Source organism: Aaosphaeria arxii, assembly GCF_010015735.1.
Source record: "Aaosphaeria arxii CBS 175.79 unplaced genomic scaffold BU24scaffold_6, whole genome shotgun sequence".
Taxonomy (NCBI): Eukaryota; Fungi; Ascomycota; class Dothideomycetes; order Pleosporales; genus Aaosphaeria; species Aaosphaeria arxii.
In genome coordinates, this window is record NW_022983479.1 from 779,477 (window position 1) to 806,700 (window position 27,224).

The following is a 27,224-nucleotide window of genomic DNA, read 5'->3' on the forward strand; positions in this document are numbered from 1 at the left end:
ATTGTCGTGTGGTCAGCCAGCAGGAGGTGGTCGTGCGCCAGTCAGCCTGAATAGGCCAGACAGTCCAGAGGGGCAGTCAGTCGAGGTCTAGAAAGTCATCTCGAGGCAAGACGAGACAAGACAAGACAAGACAAGACAAGACAAAGGCAGCGGTTCATCGATAATGTATGTATGATTATTGTCCCTCGACTCTTCACTTTCTGTTACTACTTCTACTACTACTACTGTGTACTATCCACCATCTGTCTGCTTATAATTGCTGCCAACCTGTGCAAGCAAACATCCCATCCCGTCCCCCCCCCCCTCTCCACCTCCCCTACCAGTAATTCACTCAACCATTCGAATTCGATCACACATTTACCCACCACCAATCCCATCATTCCCCTCTCTGCATATTCACCTTCACTTTCACATTTCCATAAATCCTCCTGTTCACGACTACAACCTCATCCCACGCCCCTCTCCCACAGCCTGCTTTCTCACCCTTGACGCCTCATCCAACCACTCTCACTCACACATACAAAACGTGTAGCTAGCCAGCATCGACCATAACCGTTCAGTCTCCACTACTCCGTACCGTTACTCCTAACTCGGTTCTCCCTACTCCTTCAGTCCTACAGTCCTCCTCTCGCTCCTCGCGCGCCAGCCGCATCCTCGTCTTCCGTGCATCCACATCCACATCCACATCCACTTCCACTTCCACATCCACTTCCACTTCCACATCCCCCCCTCCGGCTCCACCACCGCCAGAACCACCCAAAACCAACCCAAACCCCATTTGTTGGCGAGAGGCACAAACTGGCTGCCACCGTCTGGGGTAATCACGGCCCTCATGGCCAGCTCACAACTACAACTCACCACCCACCTGGCCACACATGAAAACATTTCCAATCCCTCCTCCACCCTGACCTCATCATCATCCTCACCCTCGCCCTTGTCTACATCCTCATCCCCAACGTCGATCTCGACCTCGGTGTCGCCCTCGACCTCGACTTCCCCCATCATGATCCTCGACCCCTCTTCGCCATCCCCCTCGTTCGCCTCCTCCCAGATGCCAGGCTTCCACTCCCACGCCGACGCCCACCCACAGTCACATTCCCAATCCTCCGCGCCCACATCCGCATCGCCACCCTCTCCCAACGATTATTCTGCCGCTGCAATCCTCGCAACCCTCGCCGACAGCCGCCCCGCCACGAGCCACGAGCAACACCCAGGAGGCATCCATGACGATTGCGACAACGACGACGATAATGGACATCACAGTGGAGGTGCTGCATTGGACGATGCCTCCGAAGACGATATATCGTGGGCGTTTGAACCCACAATCTTGAGTCACCCCCCTCCGCATCTTCAGGACCAGGACGAAGACGACTCGAGCGACTTGGACCTAGATATGGAGTTGAATATGACTATGGACATGGCTATCGGCGAATTCATGAACGCATCCTCCATCGGTGCTTCTTTCATGAGCCCATTCGCAGACTCTCTCTTCCAGGACCTGCTCGACCAGCACTCCGCTGCGGTGCATTATGCCGCCCCCGCCACCGAGCCCCAGGCCATACCTCAACAGCAGCACCAGCACCCTTTTGCCCCATCTCTGTCGGATATGCTCACATCGCAGTACCACATGCCAGGATACGACACAGATTTCGAGGGCGTCTCAGGCCAGCCAGAGGCTTTCCTGAGCGTGATCAATAAGGACGCTTTCGTTTCCGTGACCACCTTCTTCAATCATTTCGTCCCACACAAGGAACCGCCCCTCGCACTGGACATTCGAAGTCCACCGGAGTTCATCACACGAGAAGACCTCCGCGGCGATCGATTCGACATCCAAGGGATCGATTGGGCGCTGCGCAACACCACACGTGCGAACGTTCGATCGAGGCGAGCCGCGTACGAGGAGTCCAGGCTAGAGGCGAAACAGTTGGAAGTCCGGGAGAGGATCGAGGCGACGCCCAACAGAGACAACTACTACTCATTCAAGAGACTCAATACCAACCATCAGGTCTTCATTCCCCACTTCCAGCTGCGCAACCTCCTCACGGCCACTTCGCACGACGACATCTATTACGCGGAACGAGACCTGGTCCTGCGAACAGATGCGTCCGGAGGAGCAGCTACGGTCATTCAGAATCTGACCAAAGAGCGCTTCGAAGGCAACCGGTTCACCATCACGACACTGGCAAGTTCGGATGACGTTCTGATAGCGGGCGGCTTCGAGGGCGAATACGCCGTCACCCACCTCTCCAGCTGCATCGACACGCCCACGACGATAGGCCACATCAACTGCAGGAGTCGGGAGTCAAAGTCCCACATCACCAACCACATTCATCTCTCCCATTCTCGCCATAATTATTCTCCACAGGCCGTGCTCTCGTCAAACGACAACCGCCTCCGCGTCCTCGACATCTGCACCGACACCTTCCTCGATTGCTTCACCTATACGCACGCCGTGAACTGTTCGGCTACCTCGCCGAACGGTCAGATGCGTGTGGTGGTGGGCGACTTCAGGGAAACGCTGATCACAGACGCTCGGACGGGCCGGCACTTCGAGGCACTTAGGACACACACCGACGACGCTTTCGCATGCGACTGGGCAGACGATGGTATTCACGTTGCGACCGCGGCACAGGACTCCACCATCGTTATTTGGGATGCGCGCAATTGGAGGACGCCGTTGAAGACGATGCGGTCGGAACTGTCGATTCCGCGTACACTAAAGTTTTCTCCGATCGGCGGGGGGCCTCGCACCCTTATTTCCGCAGAAGCAGATGACTATGTCAACATCATCAACGCGCAGACTTTTGAGTCTCGCCAAGTTCTTGATTTCTTCGGCCGCGTGGGCGGTGTCTCTATGACGCCCGACGGCTCTTCTCTGTTCGTCGCAAATACTGAGCCTACCTTCGGTGGCATCATGGAGTTTGAGCGATGCGGCTGGGGAGAGCGAAGACAGAGTCCTTACGGCGACGACTTCGAGAATGACGGCGTCGTGGCCGACTGGGCCTCGGACGAGCAGATGGAGATTGATTCACGCGTGGTGTGCGGTTTGCACGCGAGAGACAGGAGGGGACTTGATCTCGGCAACGTCATGGTATGACGATGCGGATGTAGATGTTTGAAGACGATAACGGATCCGGATTTCTATCGGAGGATATGTGACGATATTCGGGTATATTTCTTCTTCTCCTTCCTCCTCTTCCACCGATTATTATATTTGTCCTCGGCTCGATCACACCGACTGCCGACTCTTTTCTCTTTCCACGCATCGTTGGGTCTTGTTCTTTTCTTCCTCTATTCACGACAGGCGTTTGGCTCTTTTTTGTCTTTCTTTTCTTTCAGCATGAGGGGGAAAACACGACAGCAAACATTGTCCCGGTTTCCTCGCGTCCCATATCTGGAGTTTCCTTGGTTTCCTTTCTTCATGCATCAACCTCTCAAACACGGGCTTCCTTCCTATTCTTACCCTTCACATGTTAACCATTTACGACATTTTCCTTTTCCACTTTTCACTACTACTACAACGAGATACCACCAGGGATGCATATCGAGGGAACCGAGAAGGAACGAAAGAAAGAGAGAAACGAAGAGAAACTTTTCTTGTTTGCATTCTTACCTATCCATCTATCCATACCATTCGTTCGTGTTCGTGTCCGTGTTTGTATGTTCTGTCTTTTCCTTACCCGTCTGCTGTGCATCGATCGGGGAGGTGGGGGTGGTGGAGGAGGTGGAGGCACGTTGGGTTCAGAACGAGACGCAGATATCATCTATACACGAACGGAACGAACGTACACGAAGACGCGCACATGCACGCACAACGAACGCAGTTATATATATACGTTATGTTATATTATGTTATTACTATATTATTATAATTGTCTTGATATTTACCTTTATGTTCACCTCTATCTTTACTTGTAAGTTATCTTCATGTTTACTTCATCTTTACGTTCACCTTATCTCGTTCACCTTCATCTCGTTCACCTTCATCTCATTTACCTCTATCTTCACTTCATCTTTATCTTCACCTCCATCTTCATCTTGTTCACCTTATCTTCACGTTCACGTTCACTTCACGCTGACCTCATCTCCATCTTCACCTTTACCACTATCTATATACACATATCGTGCTTGACGTATCCCATATCTGCGTCATCTTTATTTAACTTACGAGTCCTTAAATTCTTCTTCCGTAGGGGATTAGATTAGTAGTAGGTGGGTATGGAAAAACGTCGTATCCTTACGTTTGTTCTTAGGGGTTGGATTGCTTTTGGTTGGTTGGTTGGTTGGTTGATGTGAGGAAGGGGGGAGGGTGAGGTATTGGGTAGAATGCTGAGTGTAGATTCGTTTTACGGGGGGGGGGATACATGCATGCATGCATGACTTCCTCCTATAGAGATATAGTCGTATGAAGTAGATGAAAACGCGATAAGAAATCAGAGTTAAGGAGTGTGTGTGCTCGTCATTTTCAGTGCTTAGAAACAGTACAACTACATGGAGTTCTCCGTACCACCACCACCACTCACCCACTCATCCAACCCATTCATTCAATTCCTTTCTTCCTCTTCTTCCTCTTCTTCTTCTCCGTCGTCGTCGTCATCGTCATCTCTTCCTAAAAACCCCTCCCAAGCGCACCCTCAACGGCCCTCCCAGCCCTCCACCCAGCCCTCCACCGTCCCAACCCGACCCCACTCACGGCCGCAGCCCTTGAAAACCTCCCCGCAGCACTCCACGCCTCGATACCAACCCTCTCCGCTTCCTCCTTGACGACGTCGTCTCTCCTATTCAACTTCAACTCCTCAATCTCCACCTCATCATCCCCGACTGCGAATAATTCGTCAACGCTCCTGTGGAATCTTGACTCGGCATCAAGGGAATTGAGGAAGAAAGGGGACGTCGAGGCGAAGCTACACAGCGTGTCCCTGGGGGGCAGGTCGCCGGATTGGAAGTACGCTTTCACGTGCAGGACGACGCAGGGGGTCGGGTTCGTGAGCGCGCAGTGGCCCGCGGCGTCTTGGACGAGGACGCGGGACCCGGGGAAGCGGCTGCTCATGATGTGTGCGGAGCGGAGGGGCGTGACGGGGTCGGCGGTGTTGGTCATGAAGAGGATGGGGTGGTGGGTGTTGGAGGCGCCGAAGGGGGAGGTGAAGCGGTGGATGGGGCGGATGGGCCACGCGGTGCAGGAGAGGCGGATGAGGGACCAGATTGCGCCGGAGGTTGGGGAGATGGAGGTCTGGGTCGTGTAGAAGGATTGGAAGGAGGTGAGGTTGGAGGAGGTGAGGGAGGGGATGTCGGCGCAGAGGATGGAGTGTTGCGCGGTGGAGGTCATGAAGATGGGGGAGTCGGGGGTCGCGGAGCAGTCGTATGTGTGGGCGTATTGGAAGGCGGCTGCGACGTATGTGAGGACGGGAGAGTTGGGGTCCGGTGGGTAGAGGGCGGAGAGGAGCTGGGCGACGAAGGGGAAGAGGATGTGTGGGGAGTAGAGGGAGATGAAGATGACGTTTCGGACGTCTGAGTACGTCAGGATTTCGGGACCGAAGGTAGAGGGGAGCTGGAGTGGGGTGTGGTAGAGGGAGGCGAGGATGGATTGGACGCGGTCTTCGATATCTCTTGCCGTGGAGGTGAGAGTGGTCAATGGACATATCTCAGGTCCCGCGAGCACGCAGAACGTGTAGAATGAGGCCATGGCCTTTTCGTTGTCGGCGAGTTCGTTGCCGCCCAATGCTTCATCGTAATCGTCCGAGTTGACTACGCCGTCGAGTATCACTCGGCCCACACGGTCGGGGTACATTGATGCAAAGGTCGACCCGAGATATGTGCCGTATGAAAAACCCAAGTATTGGAGCTTGGGGGATGGGGAGGGTTTGGATCGTGTCGACCAGGTCCCGGGATCGTTACTGCTGGGTTGCGTGGCTTGAAGTCTGGCGACGACCGCGGCATTGTATTCATCGTGCTTTTCGACCATCTGCAGCATATCGCGTGCAACAGATGCCGTGGTCATGTATTGCTTGATATCAAAACCCCCACTGGCCTCCGAAGCCAGCTTACACGATGCGCCAGAAGCATGCTCCATGGCCCACAGTCGCCCAAGTGCAGCATCTGAGTTATCGAGGTTCCCCTCGGTCGACTCTCTCAGAGCCCAAGACCACGTTGCCGCAGTACTCCTTCCGCAGTTCGCTGCTGGTTCCGTGTTGTTTATTCCACGGGGGTCAAACCCGATGATATCGAAATACTTGTCATCGTCTCCACCATCATCGGCAGACCTCGAAGGCGTTGGCCAGGCATCTACAATGAGCTGGAGGTCTCTGGCCGAATTCAATGCCTGCCAGACACCTGATCCTCCCGGGCCGCCAGGGTTGATGAAGATGGGACCGCCATATCGAGGGTCGTCCACGGGAACTTTGGCAGGAAGCTTAGCGACGGCGATGCTGACCGTCTCCTTGGGGAATGTGCCATTGAAGTAGTCCAGAGGCACTTTCAGTTTCGAGCATTGGAATCCGTCGAAGCAAGAATGGAACTTGAACGATTCGGTAGCCTCAATCTGTCAATGGAATTAACACGGCGAGCTGGGAATAGAGAGATATTGTCAAATGTATGAAAAGGCGAGTGCACTGTTTACACATGTTTATGCAAATGTATCATGGATCTGGGCAAAGAGAAGAGCTGATGTACCGATGACCAGTCAAAGGAGTAGTCTGCATCAATGTCGTGAATATGGTCACGCTGCGGACTCGAATGCAACCACGGGAGCAGTGAGTCCGTCTGGAAAAGGGCATATGTAGCGATGCAAGCGAAAGCAATAATGACGACTTTTCGGCGGTCCCGCGATCTCTGCGGAATACTGTGCGCAGGTTCTGGAATCGACCAAGTCTTCATGGTGCGTTGTTGGATGCAGCCTAATCTGCGCGAGGCTGCTACTACTGCGGCTGCAGAGCTGCTAAGAAGCTAGTACTTGGATGGATACAAACAAGAGGCCAACAATATTGGAAATGTAGTACATATGCTGCCTCACGTGCGCTGCGTTGTACGTTTGGATCGTGAGTTGAGGTTCCGAGGTTCTCGGCGGGTGTGGTGACAGTTGTCTGGTGGAGCTTACCACGCATGCCTTGGCGAGAGGTACGTCTCACTAGGTACAAGTCGATACCTCGTGAGGTTCATAACACCCCAGCCACGCGAGGGGCTCGTGTTGTCTTACGGGTACTGGCCCTACTGGATGCTGTACCTTGCCAGACCTGCCTGGGCTGAGACTATCCTTTTCTAGCCGCCGCCTGAGCAGCCCGGCGGGTCATCAATTGTGTGTGGCGGTGCGTCGTGCAGATCAGCCCCTCAATCCTTCCGCTAGGGAGAGCGCGCTTTTGTCCATGTATTGGTGGTGTGGGTTCTCATGTCGGTGAAATGCACTGCACAGTGCACCGTAAGGCAAAATCCCACCATCTTGAACAGAAACGAAACGCAACTCGCTGCGCTGTGCTGTGTTCCTGCAAGCCATTTGGGGCCCATCGCAAGCTTCCCCGCTGCACTCCCCGTCGCAAGAACGACTTGCTGTTCCCGGCGAACTGGTGTGTGCCTCAACGCAGTCGGCGGTTCTGGTCCATCCACCTTCCGCTTCACTTCCATTCCTACCCACTCCGACTCCCACTTGTAGCATACTGTCTCCGCTGTCTCCGTTTCGAATGGCTCGTGGATGAGTCTGGACGCCCAATATCGACGACGATCATGTCCACTTTCAATGATGCGGTCGCTGCCAGCCTAGACCGCATGTTTTCCCTTACCTGGGCACTTGTTCGTCTTGCTCGTTTCGATGGCATGCAAAGGACCCTGTCTCCGACCGGCACGGGCCTCGCAACGCCGGTCTGCTCTCTTCAGAGACACAACCATTCAGCGGAAGGGAAAGGCTGAGAAAAACTTGCAGCGCCAGATGGCCACGGGCAAGTGCTTCGCGGGCGTCCGGGACTTGTAGATAGGTGCCATATTGCAGCGATATTGGATGCCTCGTCCATATCTGTTTCTGAGATTGTGGGGAGCATCAACCGAGCGCCCGCAGGGGTGGTCGGTGCGATGCAGCTAGAGACTAAACCGCTTTGGGACGATTAGCTTCCACCTCACTCGTTCAGGTCTTTGGGAACTTGCAGCCCGTACTCGGGGTTCACACTTCATCCTATGCCGTCATTCTGTTGATCTACCGGGAATTGGTCAGGAGAGTGTGGAAGATGGTTCAGATAAGAAGAGTAAGATGGGGAGCGGCGTTGGCGATGAGCATAGAAGAGGTCAAACAAGCTCGATTCAGATGTGGGTATCAGTTATCTCGTCTTATCAAAGAACCAACCCAAATCACAGTCTCCAACCCGCTGTCCTGACGACAGCGAGGAATCGCAGAAGCTGATTGGATCGAAAGTACCAGCCCTGTTAGAAGCCCAAAAAGACAGTAATCTGAAAAATGCACCATAGCCTCGATCGTGTTCAAAGAGCTGGCAGTATTCCTCTAACGCACTTTTTCCCCGGGAATGAAATCATGTAATCGCAGATACTCTGGAAGCAAGCATAGAACAAGGAGGTTGAGAAAGCCGAGTAGCTCGTCCAGAGGACGTCTACCAGCGGCCGCCTCCTTGACCCTCTTGACCACCGCCATAGCCGCCCTGGCCTCCACCTTGTTGATAGCCGCCTTGCTGCTGGTAGCCGCCATCTCGAGGTTGTTGGTAGCCTCCTCCCCAGCCGCCGCCGCCTCCGCCATAGCCTGATGCGATAGTTAGAGCTTGTAACTTAGGATAAGGGAATGGGATATAGACTTACCACCACCGCGGCCACCACCGTAACCACCTCCTAAATCAATGATCAGAACGTGCAATGTAGAGGATAATAAGTCAGCTGTAGCTTACCACCGCCGTAACCTCCGCGGGACTGGTAACCACCACCGCCGCCGCCACGGCCACCGCCGCCACCAGCACCAGGGTTGGATGCCTTATCTACGCGAATGGTACGCCCATCGAACCTATGCGATCATTAGCCCTGTAACGATGGAAACGAAGTGATTCTGAGCAATTCCCTTTGCGGAGTGTAGAATCGCTATGCGAAATTCAGGTATACTTACTCGACATTGTTCATTTCCTGCATGGCGCGGTCGGCATCCTGCTCTTCGGCGTACCTAACAAAGCCGAATCCGCGGCTCCGACCAGTGTCGCGATCTTTGACGACGACCTGCCAGTAGTGTGAGCTTCAGTCAGGGTTTCGCGAAGCATTTCTGGGAATGGCTTACAGCCTCTTCGACGGTGCCAAACTCGGAGAACTTCTCCCTGAGGGTGCTGTCGTCGGTATGCCAAGCGAGGCCACTATTCGCGAAAACTGTCAGCGCATGTATTCCAGAAGTAGTACAAGTCATGAACTTACCCGATGAATAGTTTGGCCATGTTGCGAACGGGACCGGAGGGTCAGAACTCTAGATGGACTCAATTTCGGCTCTGGAGGAGAAGGGAGAAACGCGCGAGAGGGAGGGACGAAGGGGAGGACGAGGACGAGGACGGCGATAACGATTATGATGGGGTTGGCAGGTGAGTGAATGCGCGCAGCGCAGCGCGGTCGAGTGAAGTATAGCTGAACAGCTAGGTGAGAGAGAGGGAAACAAAGGAAAGCGGGCAGGTGCGGATGGATGTATAAGAGGCCATGGTGGCATCAACAGGTAACGGAGAACAACATGGTAATAACGAACTTTTCTGCTTCAATCTTTCGATGAAATGTTATGGTAAGGACCGGGACAAGCGAGATCCAGCGGGTCGGAGTTGGGTGGGTAGTTGTGTCGGACAAGTAAGCTGTGGGGGGCAAGCCAAGGTCAGAGACGAGTGCAGATATAAAGTGAAGGATCGGAATCGGTGGGTAAGGGACAGGAAGATGAATGTGAAGGAGAAGATTGAGGGCGCGAACCGTGAGAGTCAAGAAATGACTGTAGGAGAGAGATGAATTGGCGAGTGAAGGAGGAAGGAGCGGGGCAGAAGAAAGAAGGAAGGAGGAGGAGAGGAAGAGAGAGGGAAAGAAGGAGTAGGAAGGACAGTGTAGGTAAGTTAAGGTTAGGGTAGAGTAGAGTAGAGTAGAGTAGCAGGTAGGGAAGGGTAGGGTAGGGTAGGGTAGGTAGGTAGGTAGGTAGGTAGGTCTAGGTAGGTAGGGCAGAGTGGGATAGGGCAAGGTAGGGTATGGTAAAGATACCTGTTACCCCTCCAAGAAGAATGAAATGAGAGATGTGAATGGTGGATAGCGGGAAGGCGGATGGTGGGAAAAGATGTGAAAGAGGTTTAGTTACGACTTACGAGTACCTACCTAAGTAGTGGTGGTAGTGGTGGTAGTGGTGGTAGGGAAGGGGAAAGGCACGCACGCACGCAATAGCTTGGAGGTTAGAAGTTAGAGGGGGGGTTGTTTGAGCTGGGGGTGTTTGATGGTGGGCGAGCGACTGGGGGGAAATATGGATGGGGGGAGGGGTGGGTGGATGATAATAAAGGCGGCAGCCCGGGTTTAGAGATTTCGAACAGATGCAGTCAAGTAGTCGCCTTTTGGTGGTTATGTGGTGTGTGAGTGTGGAAGTGTATGGAGCATGTACGGAGTATGAGGTATGAGAAAAGCAGATGGAAAAGTCGGTGGTAGTAGGTGCTTGTAGGTATCTATCTACAGACTATTGTATGCGTGAATGCAGCAGGTAGGGTGTTTATGTATGAGGTCTCTGTACGTGCTTATGCCTGTGCGTTTGTCGTGCGTTTAAGGTGTGTGTGCGTGTGCCTCGATGTGGGTGGATTATTGCTTGAGAGCATAGGATCGTAGAGGCATGAATGGGTGGAATGCGCGTCGTTGGACAATAAATCAATTAGAGAGTCAGGTTCGTGGATCATTACTTGCGCATCTCAGACTGGCTTACTCCGTCTCAATTCTCTCCGACCCAAGACCGACGATGATGGGTAGTTGGGTAGTTGGGTAGGCATGAAGTATGGCTGCACATGGAGCTTGCCTGAAGCTTGGGCTTGGGATAGTAATTAACTAGGGAATATGGGATGGGATGGGACAATGGCATTATTGGAGAGGATGGGATCATTCTTAGGGCATAAACGTTAAAGAAGTTGGTGAAGGCATGATGCCTCACCAGAGCCATCACTTCAAACACACTTCACGCAATCGCTCGCCACACTACTGGTCCTGATCGGAGCAATTAATAGAGAGTGAGGGAATGAGATGGACAGACAGACAGACAGACAGACAAGTGGATAGATGGAGAATGTTCACTACGGAGTACTACGAAAGGCAAGGCGGAGGCGAAGGGAGGGGTGGGTTGAACTGGAGACTTAGGGACTAAACTAGGTACCAGGGACTACGGATACGGGTGGGAAAATGGTGCTAGAAGTGCTCACAAGGTACAGCAATACAGGAAGGAAGAGGACCCTTATGGATCCATCGCATGGGAGCTAGTATTGGAGAATCCATCTGTATTCGTTTAGCTGAGGTACCCAGTTACGAGGATGGATGATGAACAGAGAAGAAGGATGTTTGATGTGGCGTGTGTATGTGGAGTCGACAGTGATAGCGTATAACAAGCAAATAATAATGGGACAGTACTATTACACAGTACCTATCCTATCCCGCAGATGGTTGATGGGAAGGTAGATGGTCTTATCAGACGAAGACGGAGAAAAGCGAAGAGAAGAAAAAAAAAGAAAAAAAGAAGAGGGAGATTAAAGAACAGCAGCAGAAAGCGTGTACACAGTACATTGATTAGTTGGTTAAGGCAACTCGATGGTTATTAGTTGTTTATTAGTTTGTTAGTTGATAGATGATTCCTGTTCCCGTGTCCAGAGTGAGCTGCGGGCAGAGACTAGTCTCCCATTTAAATTCATCCAATCAGATTATAGCATTCCGACTCCAAGTGCCTGGCCTGCCGTGTCTAATGCGAAAAAAAGACAGCTGCATTTTCATGATAGGTTGCGTTCCGTAAGTGTGTGAGTGCATATTTTGTGTATGTGTGTACGGAGTATGTGCAGAATGTATGTATGTGCGTATGCGCATTATGTGTGTGTGCGTAGGTGTGCGTATGTGTGCGTGTGAGGGAGTGTGTCTTGTTGGTGTGTGGTGTCTTCTTTTCACTCTGATCCTCTCATTCTCCCATAACCCTGGCACCCTGGTCATCCCGCCATCGTAGGCGACACTTGATTGGCCAATGGCCCAGTTGCCCACGCAGATAATGGGCGGGATAGATGCACATAGGCGGAGATGTGCCTCTGACCTTCCATACCAACAAATAAACGTAGATACTGGTCCGCAAAAGGGCTCTGGCCTTACTTACTGTACTGTACATACTCCGTACACTTGCGCAGTACCGTCTTTAATTCCCGTAGTCGACGCAGATTGTGGTTAGTAGCTGCAGCCAACCCGGGCCCTTGTGGCGCGTGGCGTGTTCGCAACATGCAGCGTGAAGTCCGGCTCCCGTCGGTATGTGTGCTTTATGTTACTCTACAAACATGTATGTACTTATGTATGTACTGCAACGCAGAACGGTGAGAAAATGACTATGAAGGATTTTGGAGCAGAGTATTTGTACTCCGTAACTCTATGCGCTCGGGTTCGCCGTACATAACGAAGTGGATAATAAAGAATAGGCAATAGTCGTGATGGTTATTGGTGGTCTATAGCAGAACATGATTGGCGTGGAATTACAAGGACAGTGCACACCACTATGCACATCAAAAGGGAAAAGAAGAGGAAAGTAAAGGATAAACCACAGCCATCATGCGGCGCACGCAATAACAAATATCTCGTGAGGCAAGAGAAGAGACCGGTACTGCGCCCGAGGTACGGAGGATTTGCATAGGTTGGAAAGCTGAGGTGCTGCCAACTGGTGGGTAAATGGAATCTCATGCCAGAGCTGGAATAGATTATGGGCTGGATCGAGCTGGCGATTGGAAGTATGTAGTGGAGTGGATAGCACGGATGGGCTGGTTGGATTGGTGTCTGATGTGCAAGCAAGTTTTTCAGATTCTCACACTCGAAGACGGAGCACGGGAGTAGGTTAGGTATGCTTGTTGCAATAATGCAAACCTGCAAACCTGCAAACCAGCACACATGCAAGCCTTACACCTTATCAAGCCGATTATCGCCCCCCTCACCTCGCCCTAGCCCTGGGCTGCACTGCACGGAACTCTATGCAATCAAATCATCTTGTGTCTCTTGCTGCAAGCGAATGTGGAGTCGGCTTGGGACCCGTCGACCGTCTTTTCGACCCAGCCCAGCCCAGACTGGGGCTTGTGCAGGTCGTCCTATTAGGGAACGACTTCTCGACTACACCGTGACACTGTAGCCGCATTCAGCATACAGTAGGTACTCCGTTCCATACACTACTGTATGTACTGTACCGTATATTGTAACTACTGTACAAACTTGACGAGTAGTACAGTGCAATCCGGCACCAGAACTTGGCCATACAATTATTGCCCGTGATACCAAAATGTAGTACGGAGGAACTACCTAGGTACCTAGTTAGTCAACTACTCTATGTAATTAGTCAGATATCAGTAATGGTAAGTATTCGCTCTGCTCACTATCTTCCTTTTGTACTTACTCTTTTCTTTTTCCCCCCTTGCGAGCTACACATTCGACACATGGCCAATGGCGGATTTACGTTTGCTTATGGAAATGAAATGAAGTTCACTGAAATGCATGGGATCACGGTGAGAAAATCCATACCCACTATTGTGAACCGTGCTGTTTTGCGGTCTCCTTGGCCTCCCTTTTTGGGCACTTCGACACTTTGACTATATTACCTACCTACCTAATTACCTACCCAAGGTACCTAGGTAAGTTACTGACTACTACTGTTGGTAAGCCAGGTCTCCATAGTGGGGGCCAAACGCTTATAACACTGTACCTATGCTTCCTACCCTAATGGATTACTCCGAATCTACGAGTAGACTGACCCCTAATCACCATCACCACCTATACACATCTCACCACATTATTGTTACACACATGCAATAGCTACAAGAAGGGAAAGCTCACGAAACACAGATTCGCTGGGGAGGAACACACGGAATTTTGAAGCTTGTGTTGGCATTGTCCCACTGGTGATGCAAGATCTAAGGATGCCATGCGGCTTCCAGCATGCCCTACTGTGCGACGTTGCTGTACCTTTCCTTCCCTACTAATTAACTAGTCTTGTCGATTTCTCACCATCCTACATATACTCCTCCGACTTGACCACTCATCTGTGGATATCCTCCGTGGATGTTGCAGAGAGAGACTGCAGCTTTCATGCTACTGTACGAGGCACTGTGAAGGCGACACCTTCCGCCCCAATCAATGCATTGCTCCTCCACAGCTCTGAACTTAATGCAAGCAGTCGCCTGGACCAGGATCTGTCCGTGGGTGGTCTGTATCCCCATAAACACTCATGCCGCAGTCTGTGACAGGTCACTGCCGCGATGCCAGTATCTCCCCTTCTTACCCACCATCAAAGGAAAAAACATTCTTCAACTCAATTACTTATCTCTAGCCACGATGTCGACCTGGGTTTTCACTGATGAGAAATAGTCATATCGATCCATTGCAATAACCTCAATAATGGCTCGGTGTTCAATTGAATGGTCACGTTCGCTTGTATGTATGTACATACTTCGACCATCGTGCCTGCCATGAGTGAACCGCAACTTCCCAAGTGCCCCCTCAAGCTTTCCTCCCACAACTACAACCTCAATTCGAACTTTCTCTCACAATGCATTGAATCACGCTTTCAGTCCTTGATTAATGTGCAACAAGTACCCCTCCACCCCGTTACACAAACCAACCTTCCTCTCCTCCACTTTCGTTGTCACTGCCATCTGTAGACTTCCTCCGACCAGCGCGACTATAGCATGCAGTACTACAACAGAGAGGGCTCCAGAACCTGGCCCTAAGCCCCCAAAACGACGGCACGGCACGCTCCCTCATTCACCCGCTTGCCAGCCCCCATTAGGGCATGACTACTTTCCTTGGGCATCATGGATATTCGAAAATGGCTTGATGAGACTGTGACACCGGTCCAGTCTCCAATTCCCCCTAATCAATTCAACCTTGCTCCCTGCCTCCGGCCAAAGGAAGATATGGATGATCCTAGAGCGAGTCGCAAATACAGGAAGTCCAGGTCAGGCAGCTCACTTCTTGAACGCCGCCCAATACCACCACGGAAGACCTTGAAATGCGAGACTAGTGCCGAGCACAGTACCAACAGCAGCGACTGCAGTGAGGCACACGACCCCACCAGCAGGACCTCGTCGAGCAGGGTATCGAGCCAAAGATATGCACGAAAGGCTCGACGGAAGACACGTACGGACCGCTACGACCCCACGGTGAACAATGGTAAGACGCGAGAAACGCACATATATCGAAACCAAATCGACGAATCAAAGAAAAGAAAACGCAAGCCGAAGCGCAAGAGGTCCGATAAGTCAGGCGTGGGCTTAGTCCAGAGCTTCCGCGCCAAGAATGTTTCTCAGGATCGACTGACTGTGAGAAGTCCAGCATATCTCCAAAGACCAGGGTGTGCTGACAGTCGGTACAGTTGAGGCCACGGGACAACTTGGGTCTGTTCAACAAGGGAAAGGCGGCGTCCCCCATCAAGGGCCGTGGCTGTAAGCTACTGCTTCTCTGCGGCGCCCCGCACTCTTTCAGCTCATGCTAAGGCGTCTTGTAGTGCCCGATCTTGTATTCTCTGAGATGAAGTTCTTGCAGAAGCATAGAGCCCAACCAGAGCCCGCCCTTGATGCCGAATTGTCTAGAAAGCACCGGAAAAAGAGCCATACACAAGTGCGTGACGAAGAGATTTCTGCATATTTCACCTCTGTACGACCAGCTTTACAGGAGCAAATCCCCAATATCCAAGCGAACGAGAGCCACCGTCCATTGGATCCCAGGGCGTGCTTAAAGCAGCATGACCGCGACCGATCATCGTTGACAGCGAACGCATTTCCCACTGTGGAATCCCCCGCGGTTGAGCTGGAGCACTCGAAATTCAGGAATAGAGTCCCGCAACATGACAGTGGTAGTTATATCTCTTGGTCCGAATCGATCAGGCCATGGTCAAAGACGCCTCTTTTGTCTCAATCGAAAAGATCTTCTGTCCATCGTGACCGACTGGACAGTGTACAGTTGGCTGGAGGCAACTTGAGTATTCAAGATGAAGCTTCCCTGCAAAAGCCAGTGAGCCCCGCTGCCATTTCGAAGAAGTCGACACATGAGAACAGTCATATACGTCCAGTCTTTTCATTCACTCCAGTTGCTTGTCACCTGGCTCGCTCTAAATCTGTGCCTTTAGCAAGTGCCCTACATCATCAAGTGAAGCGTTGCAAGGAAGACGAAATACGGACTCACAACACAGGGACGCTCCAATCACCGATGGTAGGCCATGCACCTTCTCCCAAGGCAGTCTCTGACGAGGTCCCCTGCGAAGTCCCCCGTGATGTTGGTGTCGACGCCGATAGCAAAGATCGGAAGAGTGATGGCTCTTTCCCTGCAGAACATGAAGACGCTGGTCAAGGAATTCGAGAGACAACAGGCCAAAGCGAGAAAGAGAAGGATACGTCACTGGAACTACACACACCATCAGGCTTGGAGAAACTTATCCGCGAGTGCAACGCTGCTTTGAATCAAAGAACACACGACCCTCCCAAACTAATCAGCACAGATGCCCACCCGCCGCGATATGGTCGAGTCAATAGCAGATCACCAGGCCCTGACGTAGGCTCATATACCACACTGCAAAGGTTACCTACCGTGCGTTTTGCTGGTGGTGAGCTCCGGGTACCGATGTTTTTGAACTTTACGGAGCCAAGCATATACAAGGCAGAGGCTCTACGAGGACATGACGTGAATGGATTGGAGGGCGCAAGCAACTACCTCTATCGAGAGATGGATACCCTGGAAAGTAACGATGTTCTGGAGGTGGGAGATGACATAGGCTATGAATACGATGAGCGAGAGCAGATCATATCAGGGGCAAATGATAGGCCCATATCTTGGATGCCCTATGGTAGGTGCATGGTGGGTCAGAATGAATCTGGACCCGGTCTGGAAGAGGACGATGATTATGGACGAGACAACCAAGTATGCGGCAACAGGTTCTGGCGACCCAATAAACTATATTGATGAACGATAGAGGTGAAGCTGTCGTGATTGTGATTTGGATATATTTATGTATCAAAAGGTCTATCTTGGTGGGATTCTAGTACCTAAGATATTAGTATCATGATCAGCGTAGAGTTCTAGATGTCGTCTTCAGTGCTTGATCCGTGCGGCAACATGGAGAAAGTGGGAAGAGGAAGAAAATGGACCAACCAACCTCGGGATAGTCCCGTCCTCCAACTGATCAATTCCTGCATCCTCGGTTTTGCACTGAGATTCCCCTCAAGAAAACGATTGCCGATGATCATCTAACCGATACATTACTGTCTATACTGTAGTCTCTCTGATTCCTTCTGGATGTTCTGTCGTCGACATCCAACATGTCTCCTCTCAGCCAGGAACATTGTTAGCAACGGTGCCAGGAATTGGAGCAGTCGTCGATCTCATTCATCGTTCCCTTCGTCCCATCAGTCCATTGCTCCGACCGCTACCGATACCGCCACGGCTGCCTTTGCCTCTGCTGCTCCCAGAGCTGGCAGAAGGGGTGGACACCCATCGGTGAAGATTATTACACTGGCTGGTCCAAGGCAACAGCAGGGCCAGCGTTCCCCTGCGCGTGTGCCTATGCCCGCACCCGCCGCCGCCGCGCCTGCGTTTGCGCCTGCGAGTTCCCTTACTACCAGTGCCAGTGCCAGTCCCAGCACCAATACCAGTGCCAGTGCCAATAATAATACCGCCGCCAATACCAACACCAATACCTTGAACACATCATCCCCATCTGTCCCTCCTACTCCTCCACCCTGCCCCACCAATCCCGCCATCGCCATCAACAAAATTCAGTCTCGCACCCAGCAACTAGCTGGCCACCTCTTCTCCTCTTCCCCTTCCTCTTCCTTCTCTTCTTCTTCTTCTTCCTCATCACATTCCGCAACAATGGCCTCCAAATACACCACCCGCAAGATTGGTGCTCCCAACACCCTCGAGCACCGCATCTTCATCGAGAAGGATGGCGTCCCCGTCTCTCCCTTCCACGACATCCCCCTCTATGCCAATGAGCAGCAGACCATCCTCAACATGGTCGTTGAGGTGCCCCGCTGGACCAATGCTAAGATGGAGGTTCGTTCTCTCTTCGCAAACCCACTCCCACCCCTTCATCAGTGCTGCATTCGCCTCGCTGTCTCGACTCTGACCTTCCATTACCCCGCCGCTCCAAGAACACTGCTGACTTGACCTTCCCTTGAATAGATCAGCAAGGAGGAGACCCTCAACCCCATCAAGCAGGACACCAAGAAGGGCAAGCTCCGCTTCGTGAGGAACTGCTTCCCCCACAAGGGTTACCTCTGGAACTACGGTGCATTCCCCCAGGTACGCTTCGCAGCCCACCCGATATCGGAATAGACCCATACTCATTGCTTTTGCAGACTTGGGAGGACCCCAACGTTGTTCACCCCGAGACCAAGGCCAAGGGTGACAATGACCCATTGGACGTTTGTGAGATTGGCGAGCTCGTCGCCAAGCCTGGTGAGGTCATCCAGGTCAAGGTCCTCGGTGTCATGGCTCTCCTTGATGAGGAGGAGACCGACTGGAAGATCATCGTCATCAACGTCCAGGACCCATTGGCTCCTAAGCTCAACGACGTCGAGGATGTCGAGCGTCACCTCCCTGGCCTCTTGAGGGCTACCAACGAGTGGTTCCGTATCTACAAGATCCCCGATGGCAAGCCTGAGAACCAGTTCGCCTTCTCTGGCGAGTGCAAGAACAAGAAGTAGGAAACACCCTTGCATATTCTTTTACACGACACTAATAGAAATAGGTACGCTACCGACATCGTCCGCGAGTGCGCCGAGGCCTGGGAGAAGCTCATCTCTGGCAAATCCCCCCGCGGTGAGCTTTCGCTGTAAGTAATCCTTGAAACAACCATGACATATAGATGCTAATGTACATCAGCACCAACGGCACCATCTCTCACTCTCCTGAACGTACCGATACCACTCAGCTCAACATTCCCCAGGGCGAGAACAGGAGCCCCGCTCCCATCGACCCCAGCATCGACAAGTGGTTCTTCATCTCTGGTGCTCCTTCCAACTAGGAGATGGAAACGAAGATGTACGCAAAATCGGCGGAGATTCCCCAGACAGTAAGCGCGCTGCAAGGCAGCCCAAAAGTCGTAGACAGAAAATGAACATGTCGCCTTCTTTTGAACAAACCCAACCACGGCAGAGATAGAATAAATTCATCCAAGACCATGATTTATGGGATCCAATTAAATTTTTCATGCAATGCCGTGACTCCATTTGAATGCTTTCATCAACTACAGTAATTTTACAAGCCCATATCCGTCCCGTGGTATCACAAATTTCCATTCAGTTGCCAGAGAGCTCCTCCTTCCGCGCAAGGATACGTGAGTGTCGATTCACTTGCTCCATGACTTCGGGTATCCGCATCTTATCCAATTCAAGATTCATCTCCTTTCCATCCTCTGTACGGATGTTAGACTCAATTTTTTTTACACAGGCATCTATGCTGGCAACATACTGAACTTCAGAGCCAGCGTTGAAGGCTCTTTGCTTGCCCGTGGAAGGATCTTGGACTCGATCTTCATCCCCTCTGCGCGCGCACTCGGTGGTATTAATGACAGAAAAATGCGAGCAGGCTTTGATCGAGGAGAAAAGGGATTAAATTTGACGCGGACGTCTGTGATGAATCGGGTGATCATGTTGGCGGGTTTTGGACGAACGAGCGAGGGGCGATGGCGGTTGGAGGAAGGTACCTATTCGGTCTGAATCTTGATCAATTGGAGGCTCTGATAGCTTGCGAAGACATGTAGAACTTACAGAACAGGTGGGTAGATATATAACACACTCTCGACGCTGGCACACTGGTGGATGCGGGTCCTCATGTCCCCCATTCTCACATTTCCACAGATCAGACGGTCCGTGCGCCGGGACTTTCCTTCTACCAAATGGCCGCCCGCCGCATCTCCGTCATAGCATCCAAGAACATCTGGCCGCATCCCCTCCCCTCCACATAACCATGCCGCCTCTCCCTTCCACCACGCAATCCCTCACGATCCGCCTGAACACACTTTCCGAGTGGAACAAGGAGACACTTTCGCTCATACAAAGACTCTCGAAACTTGACTTCCAGCCGGGAGCTCTACCACAGAATTCCGACGAGGGGGATGCGCGATTGGAACTCAGCGCTGAGATCCACGAAAGCTTAAAGCAGACGGAAGAGGAGCTTGAGCTTCTAAAACAGGAGGTTGAGGACGTTGTTCAGGGTACTGGAGGTTCTGCGAGACGGAGAGACAGTGCGAAGGAGAGTGAGCGATCCAGACTTGCTGTGCTTCTAGCCAGGTTGACGGAGGACTTGAGATCGTATGTAACACGTAGAATGCAATTTACCGTTACATGTATATTGACTTGATTTGCAGTACTCGGACACAGTTTCGAAGAGCTCAATTAGCGGCCAAACACAACGCCGACAGAGCGAAACTCAAAGAACGCGAACTCCTATTCTCAAACCTACAATCAGGAACATCTACACCGTCCTCCGCCTACCGCCGGAAACAGAATTCCCAGCTCACCGAAAGCGAGATAGTGGGACAAGCTTCCTCGGATGTGACAGCAGCTCTACGTCGCACCCACCAGTTGATGCAAAACGAGCTTTCGCGCTCCAGATTCGCACAGGAAACACTCGAACAATCGACAGCCGCCCTTGCCGACCTCGGCGAGAAATACACAGACCTAAGCACTTTGCTGTCAAATAGCAGAGCGTTGGTCACGACACTGCTCAAGAGCCAGAAGTCGGACACGTGGTATCTTGAGACTACGCTCTACATCCTCATAACTACGGTCATCTGGCTGATCTTTCGACGTTGGCTGTACGGACCGATATCCTGGTTCATTCTCTGGCCTCTGAAAATCGTCTTCAGGGTTATATTTGCCGTCGTCCCTTCTGCCGGCCTTGCCAGTGCAGGATCAAGTCTATCTGCCCCTTCTGAGCCCAGCACCAGCTTGATCGTCAAGCCGAGCGCTACAGGAGCAATCCCCAAGCGAGATCCAAACCTACCACCACCTTACGTGCGTGTTGGAGGCGGAGGAAGAGGGTATCGTCAAGACCCCAGCCCACCGGGAAGTTATTCACAGCAAGTCGGCCAAATGGCGGAACAAAACCGGAATCAGCAACAGGAAGAGGAGGTGATCGACCATCCACAATTGAGGAATCAACCACAGGCTAGCGAGAAAGACGGCGAGCCAGTGGTACGGGCGGATGGAACCGTGCTGCAAGAAAGTGACAAACCGAGGAACCCGAAAAAGAAGATGTGGGAGGAGAACGTCGAAGCCGAGAAGCACGCACAGGCGCAACAGGAGCAGCAACAGGATGCTACCCAGGGCCAGCAGCAGCGAAGGAAGAGAGATGAATTGTAACCGTCATTGGACGATGCATGTAGTACACGAACGCAATGCCATATATTCAGATACCCTCCCCCCAATCACCCACTTTTTTCTCTGATCTAGCAACAGTGATGACCACCACCACCAACATTCACCTTTCATGTCAAACGACAACACCCACCATGACCGCACACACATGACCACATTCACACGCACACCCCATCTTGCGAACCCTCCCATCCCCATCCCCATTTCACATTCACCCCGTCGCCGCCACCTCGTGACACAGCATACAATCACTCCCCACCCCCCACCCATCATACCTATCATATAAACCCCTCCCCCATCCCCCAATCTTCCCTTCTTTTTCTCCACCACCTTACAACAACCATCCTCCTCTTCCCTACCTACAACATCCTCCCTCCTCTCCTGCTCCCTTCCCTATCTCTCTTCCTCCCCCCCCTCCCTCGAAAGCAACGAGGAATCCAGGAAGAAGCAAAGACTCCGAAAACACCACCACAAAATGTGTCAACCACCCATCGCCTATGGCAAACGGCCAGTTCTTCGCGAGAAGAAAAGCATAGTGATACACGGCACATGAACTGCACCCGAGTGTGTGCAACGTCCCGACAGAACCAAGCCCATGTTTTGGGCTGCTTCCCTCCCCCAAAAGTCAGAAAGGGACTATGGGGAGGGGAGAAGGGGGGAGCATGCATCACCGATGCCGTCTCCTCCCCCCCTACCTCCCTTTCGCCCTTCTCCCTTCTCGACACGACCTGCAGGTCCGGGTGATGAGGAGAAACCCAAAGTCGAACCTCAATGCGGAGGTTCGGCAGTGGGAGAAAGAGGTCCTATGGGGCCTGGCGTTTGCTTCTCCCCCTACCTCCCTTTCTCTCCTTACTCATCTCCTCAGCCGGCGGGCGAGCGGGCGGAGAAGCGGTCCGTTTCTCGATATGAGAAACAAAAGTTAATTCGGGAAATGCGGAGGTCCAGAAGTGACCGAAAGAGAAGGCATTATGGGGTCTGGCGTTGCCTTCTCCCCCTTCCTCTATTCTCCCTTTTCGACACAAAAAGTGTCTACAGATGTGGACATGAGGAGAAACGAATATTGATCTTCCGAATGCGGAGGTCCGGGACTTACAGAAAGAAGTTCTCATGAGTTCTGGCGTTTCCTTCTCCTCTTCCCTTCATTACCGACACCAAAGGATCCACAGATATTCACATGAGGAGAACCCAATATCGATCTTCCGAATGCGGAGATCTGGGACTTCACGATCAGAGTCCTATAGGGTCTGGCGCTGCCTTCTCCCCCTCCCTCCATTCTCAACATGGCATCCGGATCCAGAACATGAGGAGAACCCAAAGTCCACCTTCCGAATGCGGAGGTCCGGGACCTGAAGGCCGACCTTCATGTGGTCTGGCGTTCGGGGTTCTGCGCTGGAAAACATCGAGGGCGAGCAATTGATGGGAGAGCTTGTCTCTCGACTCCTTCAAAGAGAACAATTATGCGTGGGACTGGACTGATACGCATAAAAAGGATTTCTGGGACTGGGACTGGAACTGGATGAGATTCTCGAGGGGGATGAGAAAAAGAGTACCAAGCCAATCTCATGTGGAGGCGGAGGCGGGAGAGATAAACAACGACTACAACCACGTCGATGTGGAGACGGGAGAAAAATATCCCGACAAAAACCCCGAATGGCCTTTCGGCGTGCGTTTCTGCCTCTCCTACTTTGTCTTTCAACCGGAAAACAAGAGCCCAACGACTCATGGATTGACGAGGCAGAGCAAAGAATCACCTCATGTCCCTTCTGCCTCCTGTCCTTCGCATTTCTATCAAAGAAAGACAGAAGTGAAATATGGGACTCGGAGTGAGGAGGGAGAGAAAAAAACAGACCTCGATGAAGCCTTCATGAGGAGGTGGGAAAAACATGGTGATGCAAGCCTTCCATGAGGAGGCGGGAGAAGAAAAGGAAATGAAGGGGTGATATGTCCCTTCCTGTCTCTTGTCTTTCGGCTTTGCATCGAAAGGAAAAAAACCTCAACCGGACAGCCCATGGATGGAGGAGGGAGAATAAAAGGAAATGGATGATGTGATATGTCCTTTCTACCACCATTTCACTCTCCATTCTATGTCCTTCCCGCCTCTTGTCTTTCGGCTCTCCGCCGAATCGAAAAATATGAGCAACTCGGCCAATGAGGAGGCGCGAGAGAAAAGATTCCTTCAAAGCTCCTTCATGAGGAGCTGGGACGAGAAAGGCACTGTCGAGATAAGCTAATGCTTTGTGCGTCTTGTCCTACAACTATCCACCAGACTACAATGTCCTTTGGGCGGCGCGTTTCTCCCTCCTGTCTTGCGGCTTTCCATTAAAGATTTACAAAGCTGCACATGGATTGAGGAGGAGGGAGAATAAAAGGCCTAGATCTTCGTTTCATATGTCCTTCCTCACTCTTATCCTCCAGCTTTCCATCGTGGAAAAAAAAAACCAGAGACATCCGTCCTTATGAGGAGGAGGGAGATAAAAGCCACACTTCGAAGAGTTCAATGTCCTTTGTCCTTGTTCCCTTCCATCTTCCCATCGAAAGAGGAAAAACAACCACGATCAATTCGTGGAATGAGGAGGCGGGAGAAGAAGCGCCTATAGTCGAGATGCCGTATGTCTCTTCTCCCTCTTGTCCTCCTGCTTTTCAAATCGAAGGTTTGAAAAAACAGACATTCCACAGCGAATGCGCGGCCCTCGTCCGCGCTGAGTCGCTAAAATTTCTTTCACTGGAAAAACATTCTACGACAGGCATGATATGTTGTGTCTGTCTGTTTGCGTGCGAGAAAATCAAAACCACCACCATCATGGACTCCATGGCTGCTTCCCCTCTTTTATGCGACCGACCACCGAAGGCTCAATCACATATTGTTTCAATGTCTTTTCCTCAGGTGGAGGAAAACAAGGAATGGAAACGATAACGGCATTGCGACCAAAAGTATGCTTGCTCTGCGCTTCGTCTCCGAGAAACGAACATACCGTTGGACACATCAATGCTGTGTTCCCTTGGGGGAGTGAAACAATCCCCCAAAAAATGTATCCAAAGACTTGAGCAACAAGCTCAGCTGCAAAGGAATAGAACATCCTTCCGAATGTCGGCGTGGGCGGGCTCCTCACATTCATCTCTCGCTATGTGCGTCTCGAGACGCACACCTGTGGTACATGCCGCGGTGGAAAGAAAAAAGGGTGATGATGGTCTACATGGCCGCGTGGGAGGAAACAACGCTATAAAGACATGGCCAATGTCCTCGGAGGAAACAACGCTATAAAGACATGGCCATGTCCTCGGAGGAGGAGGAGGAACAACGCTATACAGACATGGCCAATGTCCTCGGAGGAGGAATTACGTAAGGCACTATAATGGCTCCTGGTCGTTTGCCGGAACAAATGTACATCTTCCCTCCTTTCCCTCCGTCCTGGATCCAAACCTCCTAAAGGCCAACAGGAAATCAGGATATGGGGGAAGAAAATAGGAGTGTGCTCATTGAAGGTTAGGTCTCGCTCAGATTTCAAAAATGTGGAGCCGAGAGCAGAGATCAAAACTATCCAGCGGGACTCCAGGATACTGGAGTCAAAAGGCAGAACAAATTAGGGCATGTGTGGGAAAAAAGAATCCTGCAAAGTAGATGCTAAAAGATAAAAGGGCGAACAAAAAGGGAAATGGAGGACCTTGTGCGCCTTGTCTGAGAAAGCAAACATCCAAGAAGGCATTCAAAGACGCTTTGAAGGACGAAATGGCGGCCAAAAACGCTCAGCTAAAAGCAACCCATGTGCGTCTTGTCCGAGAAAGCAAACATCTTTTGCCACGGGAGCGTCAACAAAAGGCGATCTTCGGTCACGTATGTGGTTGAAACGGTCTAACGCCAACGCGATGACGGACCTTGTGTGTCCGTTCGGGATCCAACTTTCCCATGATTCGAACCGATGTTTCCAAAGTCAACGAGAATCCGAACATGAGGTCGGAGAGTGGTGTAGCTCCACATCATGTGGGGAGAAAACAGCACAAGAATGGACAGATGGGAGTGAGAGGGCTCTATACAAAACAATAGCTGTCCGTACGGCAGGTATGATGGTTTTGTCTCAGGTTTCGCGGGTTGACATGCCCGGAGAGGTGAGCAGATTTGCTCACTGAGCAGTGTTCGTTCAAAAAGGGGCAGCAATTGAAACTATGGCTGATCTATATCCTATGGACGGCGAAGACTGAGAAATTTTCATACTGCCAAACACTACGAGCTTTGAACGTATGGGATTATTGGTGTTCATCAACCATGAACTATCCATCGCCACCAACCAGCCAATCATGCGCTGAGACCTTCCTCTCGCCTTACACCAACCATCCAGATGGACGCGGTGACCCAGACGCACATCGACGAAACCAACCTCAAAATTGGTGGTTTTGTCTCGCCTTATGGAAACCCCTTTCGTGGTTTTGTCTCGCCTTATGGAAACCCCTTTCGTGGTTTTGTCTCGCCTTACTATGGAAACCCCTTCCCATGCACTCCCGTCCCTGATGATGCTCAATACAAGTTGAATGTCAACAACGGTGGCATCTTGTCATGGAACGATTTTCCTCGTGGCGTCGCAACGACGGAGTTCTTCGGTTCCTCGTGTGTATGAACTCGTTCATAAAATTTATCCAGAAATCCTCCGACAATGACACTTCCAGGGCTACATGAATAAACGAAGATTCATTATCTACGCATGGACTGGCGAGAACACTCGTCTGTCCATAAAACAACAAAGCGTGATCGGGAACAGAACATGAGCGGCACGATTCATCTTCGTCTACGACTAATGGTCGTCGATGATACATTCCCATCACTCGTGAACGATGACTTGCGAGACAGTCATCAATCCTCAAGTCAGGACGTTTCCCAACCGAATTCTCGCTCAGAAAGTATTCTTTCCCTGCTCCATCAAATGATGGCAATCATTTACCAACCGTGACCTTCCAGGTCGAAAGATTCCTGCTGCTACCTCAACCAGAAGTCCATCAACATCGCCCCCCATCCTCATGCGTGTTCCGGAACAAAAGCACCATGCCTTCAATACTCATGAGCAGAAATACTTCCATGAATGGAAGTTGTATGTCGAGAAAATCCGAAGCAGGATAAGCCCGTATGTCCGGGACTGGTATACCAATAAGACTTACAATAAATGTTGGTCTTCGGAGAGGATGTGTTGCATAACATACCATGCAACGCCGAATGGTTGGAACTTGTCGTTCAAGGCATGGAATGGTGGAGCCATTTGGACTGTCAAGAACGACCATGTCTATACATGTCAGCCTTTGAGGCGGATGTGCTACATGACATTATTCTCAATGTCCAAACTGGAAAAACCGGGCTTACATGTCTAAAAAATGGATATTGAGCCCGTATGTCCAAAGCGTGGATATTAGGACCCTATGTCCGAAAAGACGGAATCCCAAAAATTGATGTCGGAAGATTGGAGATGAAGATCATACTGATGCCCCAAGATGGGTTCCTGTACCTAATTACTGTCGACCGGTTGCGACAACGAAAAAAACAATAGCACCAAAAAAGAATTCAATAAATGTCCCAATACATGCGAGAGCGATAAGATAACAGCAAGACAAATGAGACTTAGGATTGGCAAATGCAGTCCCTAAGTATAAATATCTTATAGAACGAGAGAATCGGTTAGGCAATGT

The 27,224-nt window shown here is 51.4% G+C and overlaps 12 protein-coding genes across 12 annotated transcripts; 7 read left to right on the forward strand and 5 right to left on the reverse strand.

Annotated features, from left to right (window-relative positions):
• Positions 1–1,627: 1,627 nt before the first annotated feature.
• Positions 1,628–3,097, forward strand: BU24DRAFT_351330 (WD40 repeat-like protein; the record flags this gene model as incomplete). The annotated part of the gene is made up of 1 exon (XM_033523689.1): positions 1,628–3,097. The coding sequence occupies one exon, from the start codon at positions 1,628–1,630 to the stop codon at positions 3,095–3,097; it is 1,470 nt and encodes a 489-aa protein (XP_033381716.1).
• A 122-nt stretch (positions 3,098–3,219) lies between these two features.
• Positions 3,220–4,308, forward strand: BU24DRAFT_236496 (uncharacterized protein). The gene has a single exon (XM_033522240.1). The coding sequence runs from the start codon at positions 3,341–3,343 to the stop codon at positions 4,130–4,132; it is 792 nt and encodes a 263-aa protein (XP_033381717.1). The 5' UTR covers positions 3,220–3,340; the 3' UTR covers positions 4,133–4,308.
• On the reverse strand, positions 4,165–4,491 carry BU24DRAFT_236208 (uncharacterized protein). The gene has a single exon (XM_033522236.1). It carries the CDS (start codon positions 4,372–4,374, stop codon positions 4,198–4,200), a length of 177 nt encoding a protein of 58 aa, XP_033381718.1. The 5' UTR covers positions 4,375–4,491; the 3' UTR covers positions 4,165–4,197.
• On the reverse strand, positions 4,310–6,541 carry BU24DRAFT_483091 (uncharacterized protein; the record flags this gene model as incomplete). The annotated part of the gene is made up of 1 exon (XM_033533269.1): positions 4,310–6,541. A coding segment is annotated over one exon (1,932 nt), but the record flags the coding sequence as incomplete, so codon positions are not given.
• A 1,712-nt stretch (positions 6,542–8,253) lies between these two features.
• On the reverse strand, positions 8,254–9,430 carry BU24DRAFT_424384 (RNA-binding domain-containing protein). The gene is made up of 6 exons (XM_033528485.1): positions 9,382–9,430; positions 9,251–9,323; positions 9,086–9,192; positions 8,874–8,986; positions 8,788–8,817; positions 8,254–8,731 (listed from the first exon to the last, which is right to left on the reverse strand). The coding sequence occupies exons 1-6, from the start codon at positions 9,399–9,401 to the stop codon at positions 8,586–8,588; spliced, it is 489 nt and encodes a 162-aa protein (XP_033381720.1). The 5' UTR covers positions 9,402–9,430; the 3' UTR covers positions 8,254–8,585.
• A 1,146-nt stretch (positions 9,431–10,576) lies between these two features.
• BU24DRAFT_424385 (uncharacterized protein) lies at positions 10,577–10,892 on the reverse strand. Its single transcript, XM_033528486.1, has one exon. It carries the CDS (start codon positions 10,863–10,865, stop codon positions 10,710–10,712), a length of 156 nt encoding a protein of 51 aa, XP_033381721.1. The 5' UTR covers positions 10,866–10,892; the 3' UTR covers positions 10,577–10,709.
• Positions 10,893–14,634: 3,742 nt separating this feature from the next.
• Positions 14,635–17,136, forward strand: BU24DRAFT_493884 (uncharacterized protein; the record flags this gene model as incomplete). The annotated part of the gene is made up of 3 exons (XM_033534002.1): positions 14,635–15,500; positions 15,554–15,623; positions 15,686–17,136. The coding sequence occupies exons 1-3, from the start codon at positions 14,994–14,996 to the stop codon at positions 17,134–17,136; spliced, it is 2,028 nt and encodes a 675-aa protein (XP_033381722.1). The 5' UTR covers positions 14,635–14,993.
• Positions 17,137–17,389: 253 nt separating this feature from the next.
• BU24DRAFT_424387 (pyrophosphatase-domain-containing protein) lies at positions 17,390–19,382 on the forward strand. Its single transcript, XM_033528487.1, has 5 exons — positions 17,390–18,228; positions 18,358–18,477; positions 18,534–18,877; positions 18,926–19,009; positions 19,060–19,382. The coding sequence occupies exons 1-5, from the start codon at positions 17,470–17,472 to the stop codon at positions 19,199–19,201; spliced, it is 1,449 nt and encodes a 482-aa protein (XP_033381723.1). The 5' UTR covers positions 17,390–17,469; the 3' UTR covers positions 19,202–19,382.
• On the reverse strand, positions 19,069–20,002 carry BU24DRAFT_424388 (uncharacterized protein). Its single transcript, XM_033528488.1, has 3 exons — positions 19,947–20,002; positions 19,648–19,891; positions 19,069–19,591 (listed from the first exon to the last, which is right to left on the reverse strand). The coding sequence occupies exons 2-3, from the start codon at positions 19,826–19,828 to the stop codon at positions 19,476–19,478; spliced, it is 297 nt and encodes a 98-aa protein (XP_033381724.1). The 5' UTR covers positions 19,829–19,891; positions 19,947–20,002; the 3' UTR covers positions 19,069–19,475.
• Positions 19,936–21,603, forward strand: BU24DRAFT_372752 (Sec20-domain-containing protein). Its single transcript, XM_033524513.1, has 2 exons — positions 19,936–20,489; positions 20,546–21,603. The coding sequence occupies exons 1-2, from the start codon at positions 20,146–20,148 to the stop codon at positions 21,540–21,542; spliced, it is 1,341 nt and encodes a 446-aa protein (XP_033381725.1). The 5' UTR covers positions 19,936–20,145; the 3' UTR covers positions 21,543–21,603.
• A 268-nt stretch (positions 21,604–21,871) lies between these two features.
• BU24DRAFT_236684 (uncharacterized protein) lies at positions 21,872–22,871 on the forward strand. Its single transcript, XM_033522241.1, has one exon. It carries the CDS (start codon positions 22,153–22,155, stop codon positions 22,666–22,668), a length of 516 nt encoding a protein of 171 aa, XP_033381726.1. The 5' UTR covers positions 21,872–22,152; the 3' UTR covers positions 22,669–22,871.
• BU24DRAFT_236685 (uncharacterized protein) lies at positions 22,872–23,759 on the forward strand. The gene has a single exon (XM_033522242.1). It carries the CDS (start codon positions 23,074–23,076, stop codon positions 23,461–23,463), a length of 390 nt encoding a protein of 129 aa, XP_033381727.1. The 5' UTR covers positions 22,872–23,073; the 3' UTR covers positions 23,464–23,759.
• Positions 23,760–27,224: the final 3,465 nt, after the last annotated feature.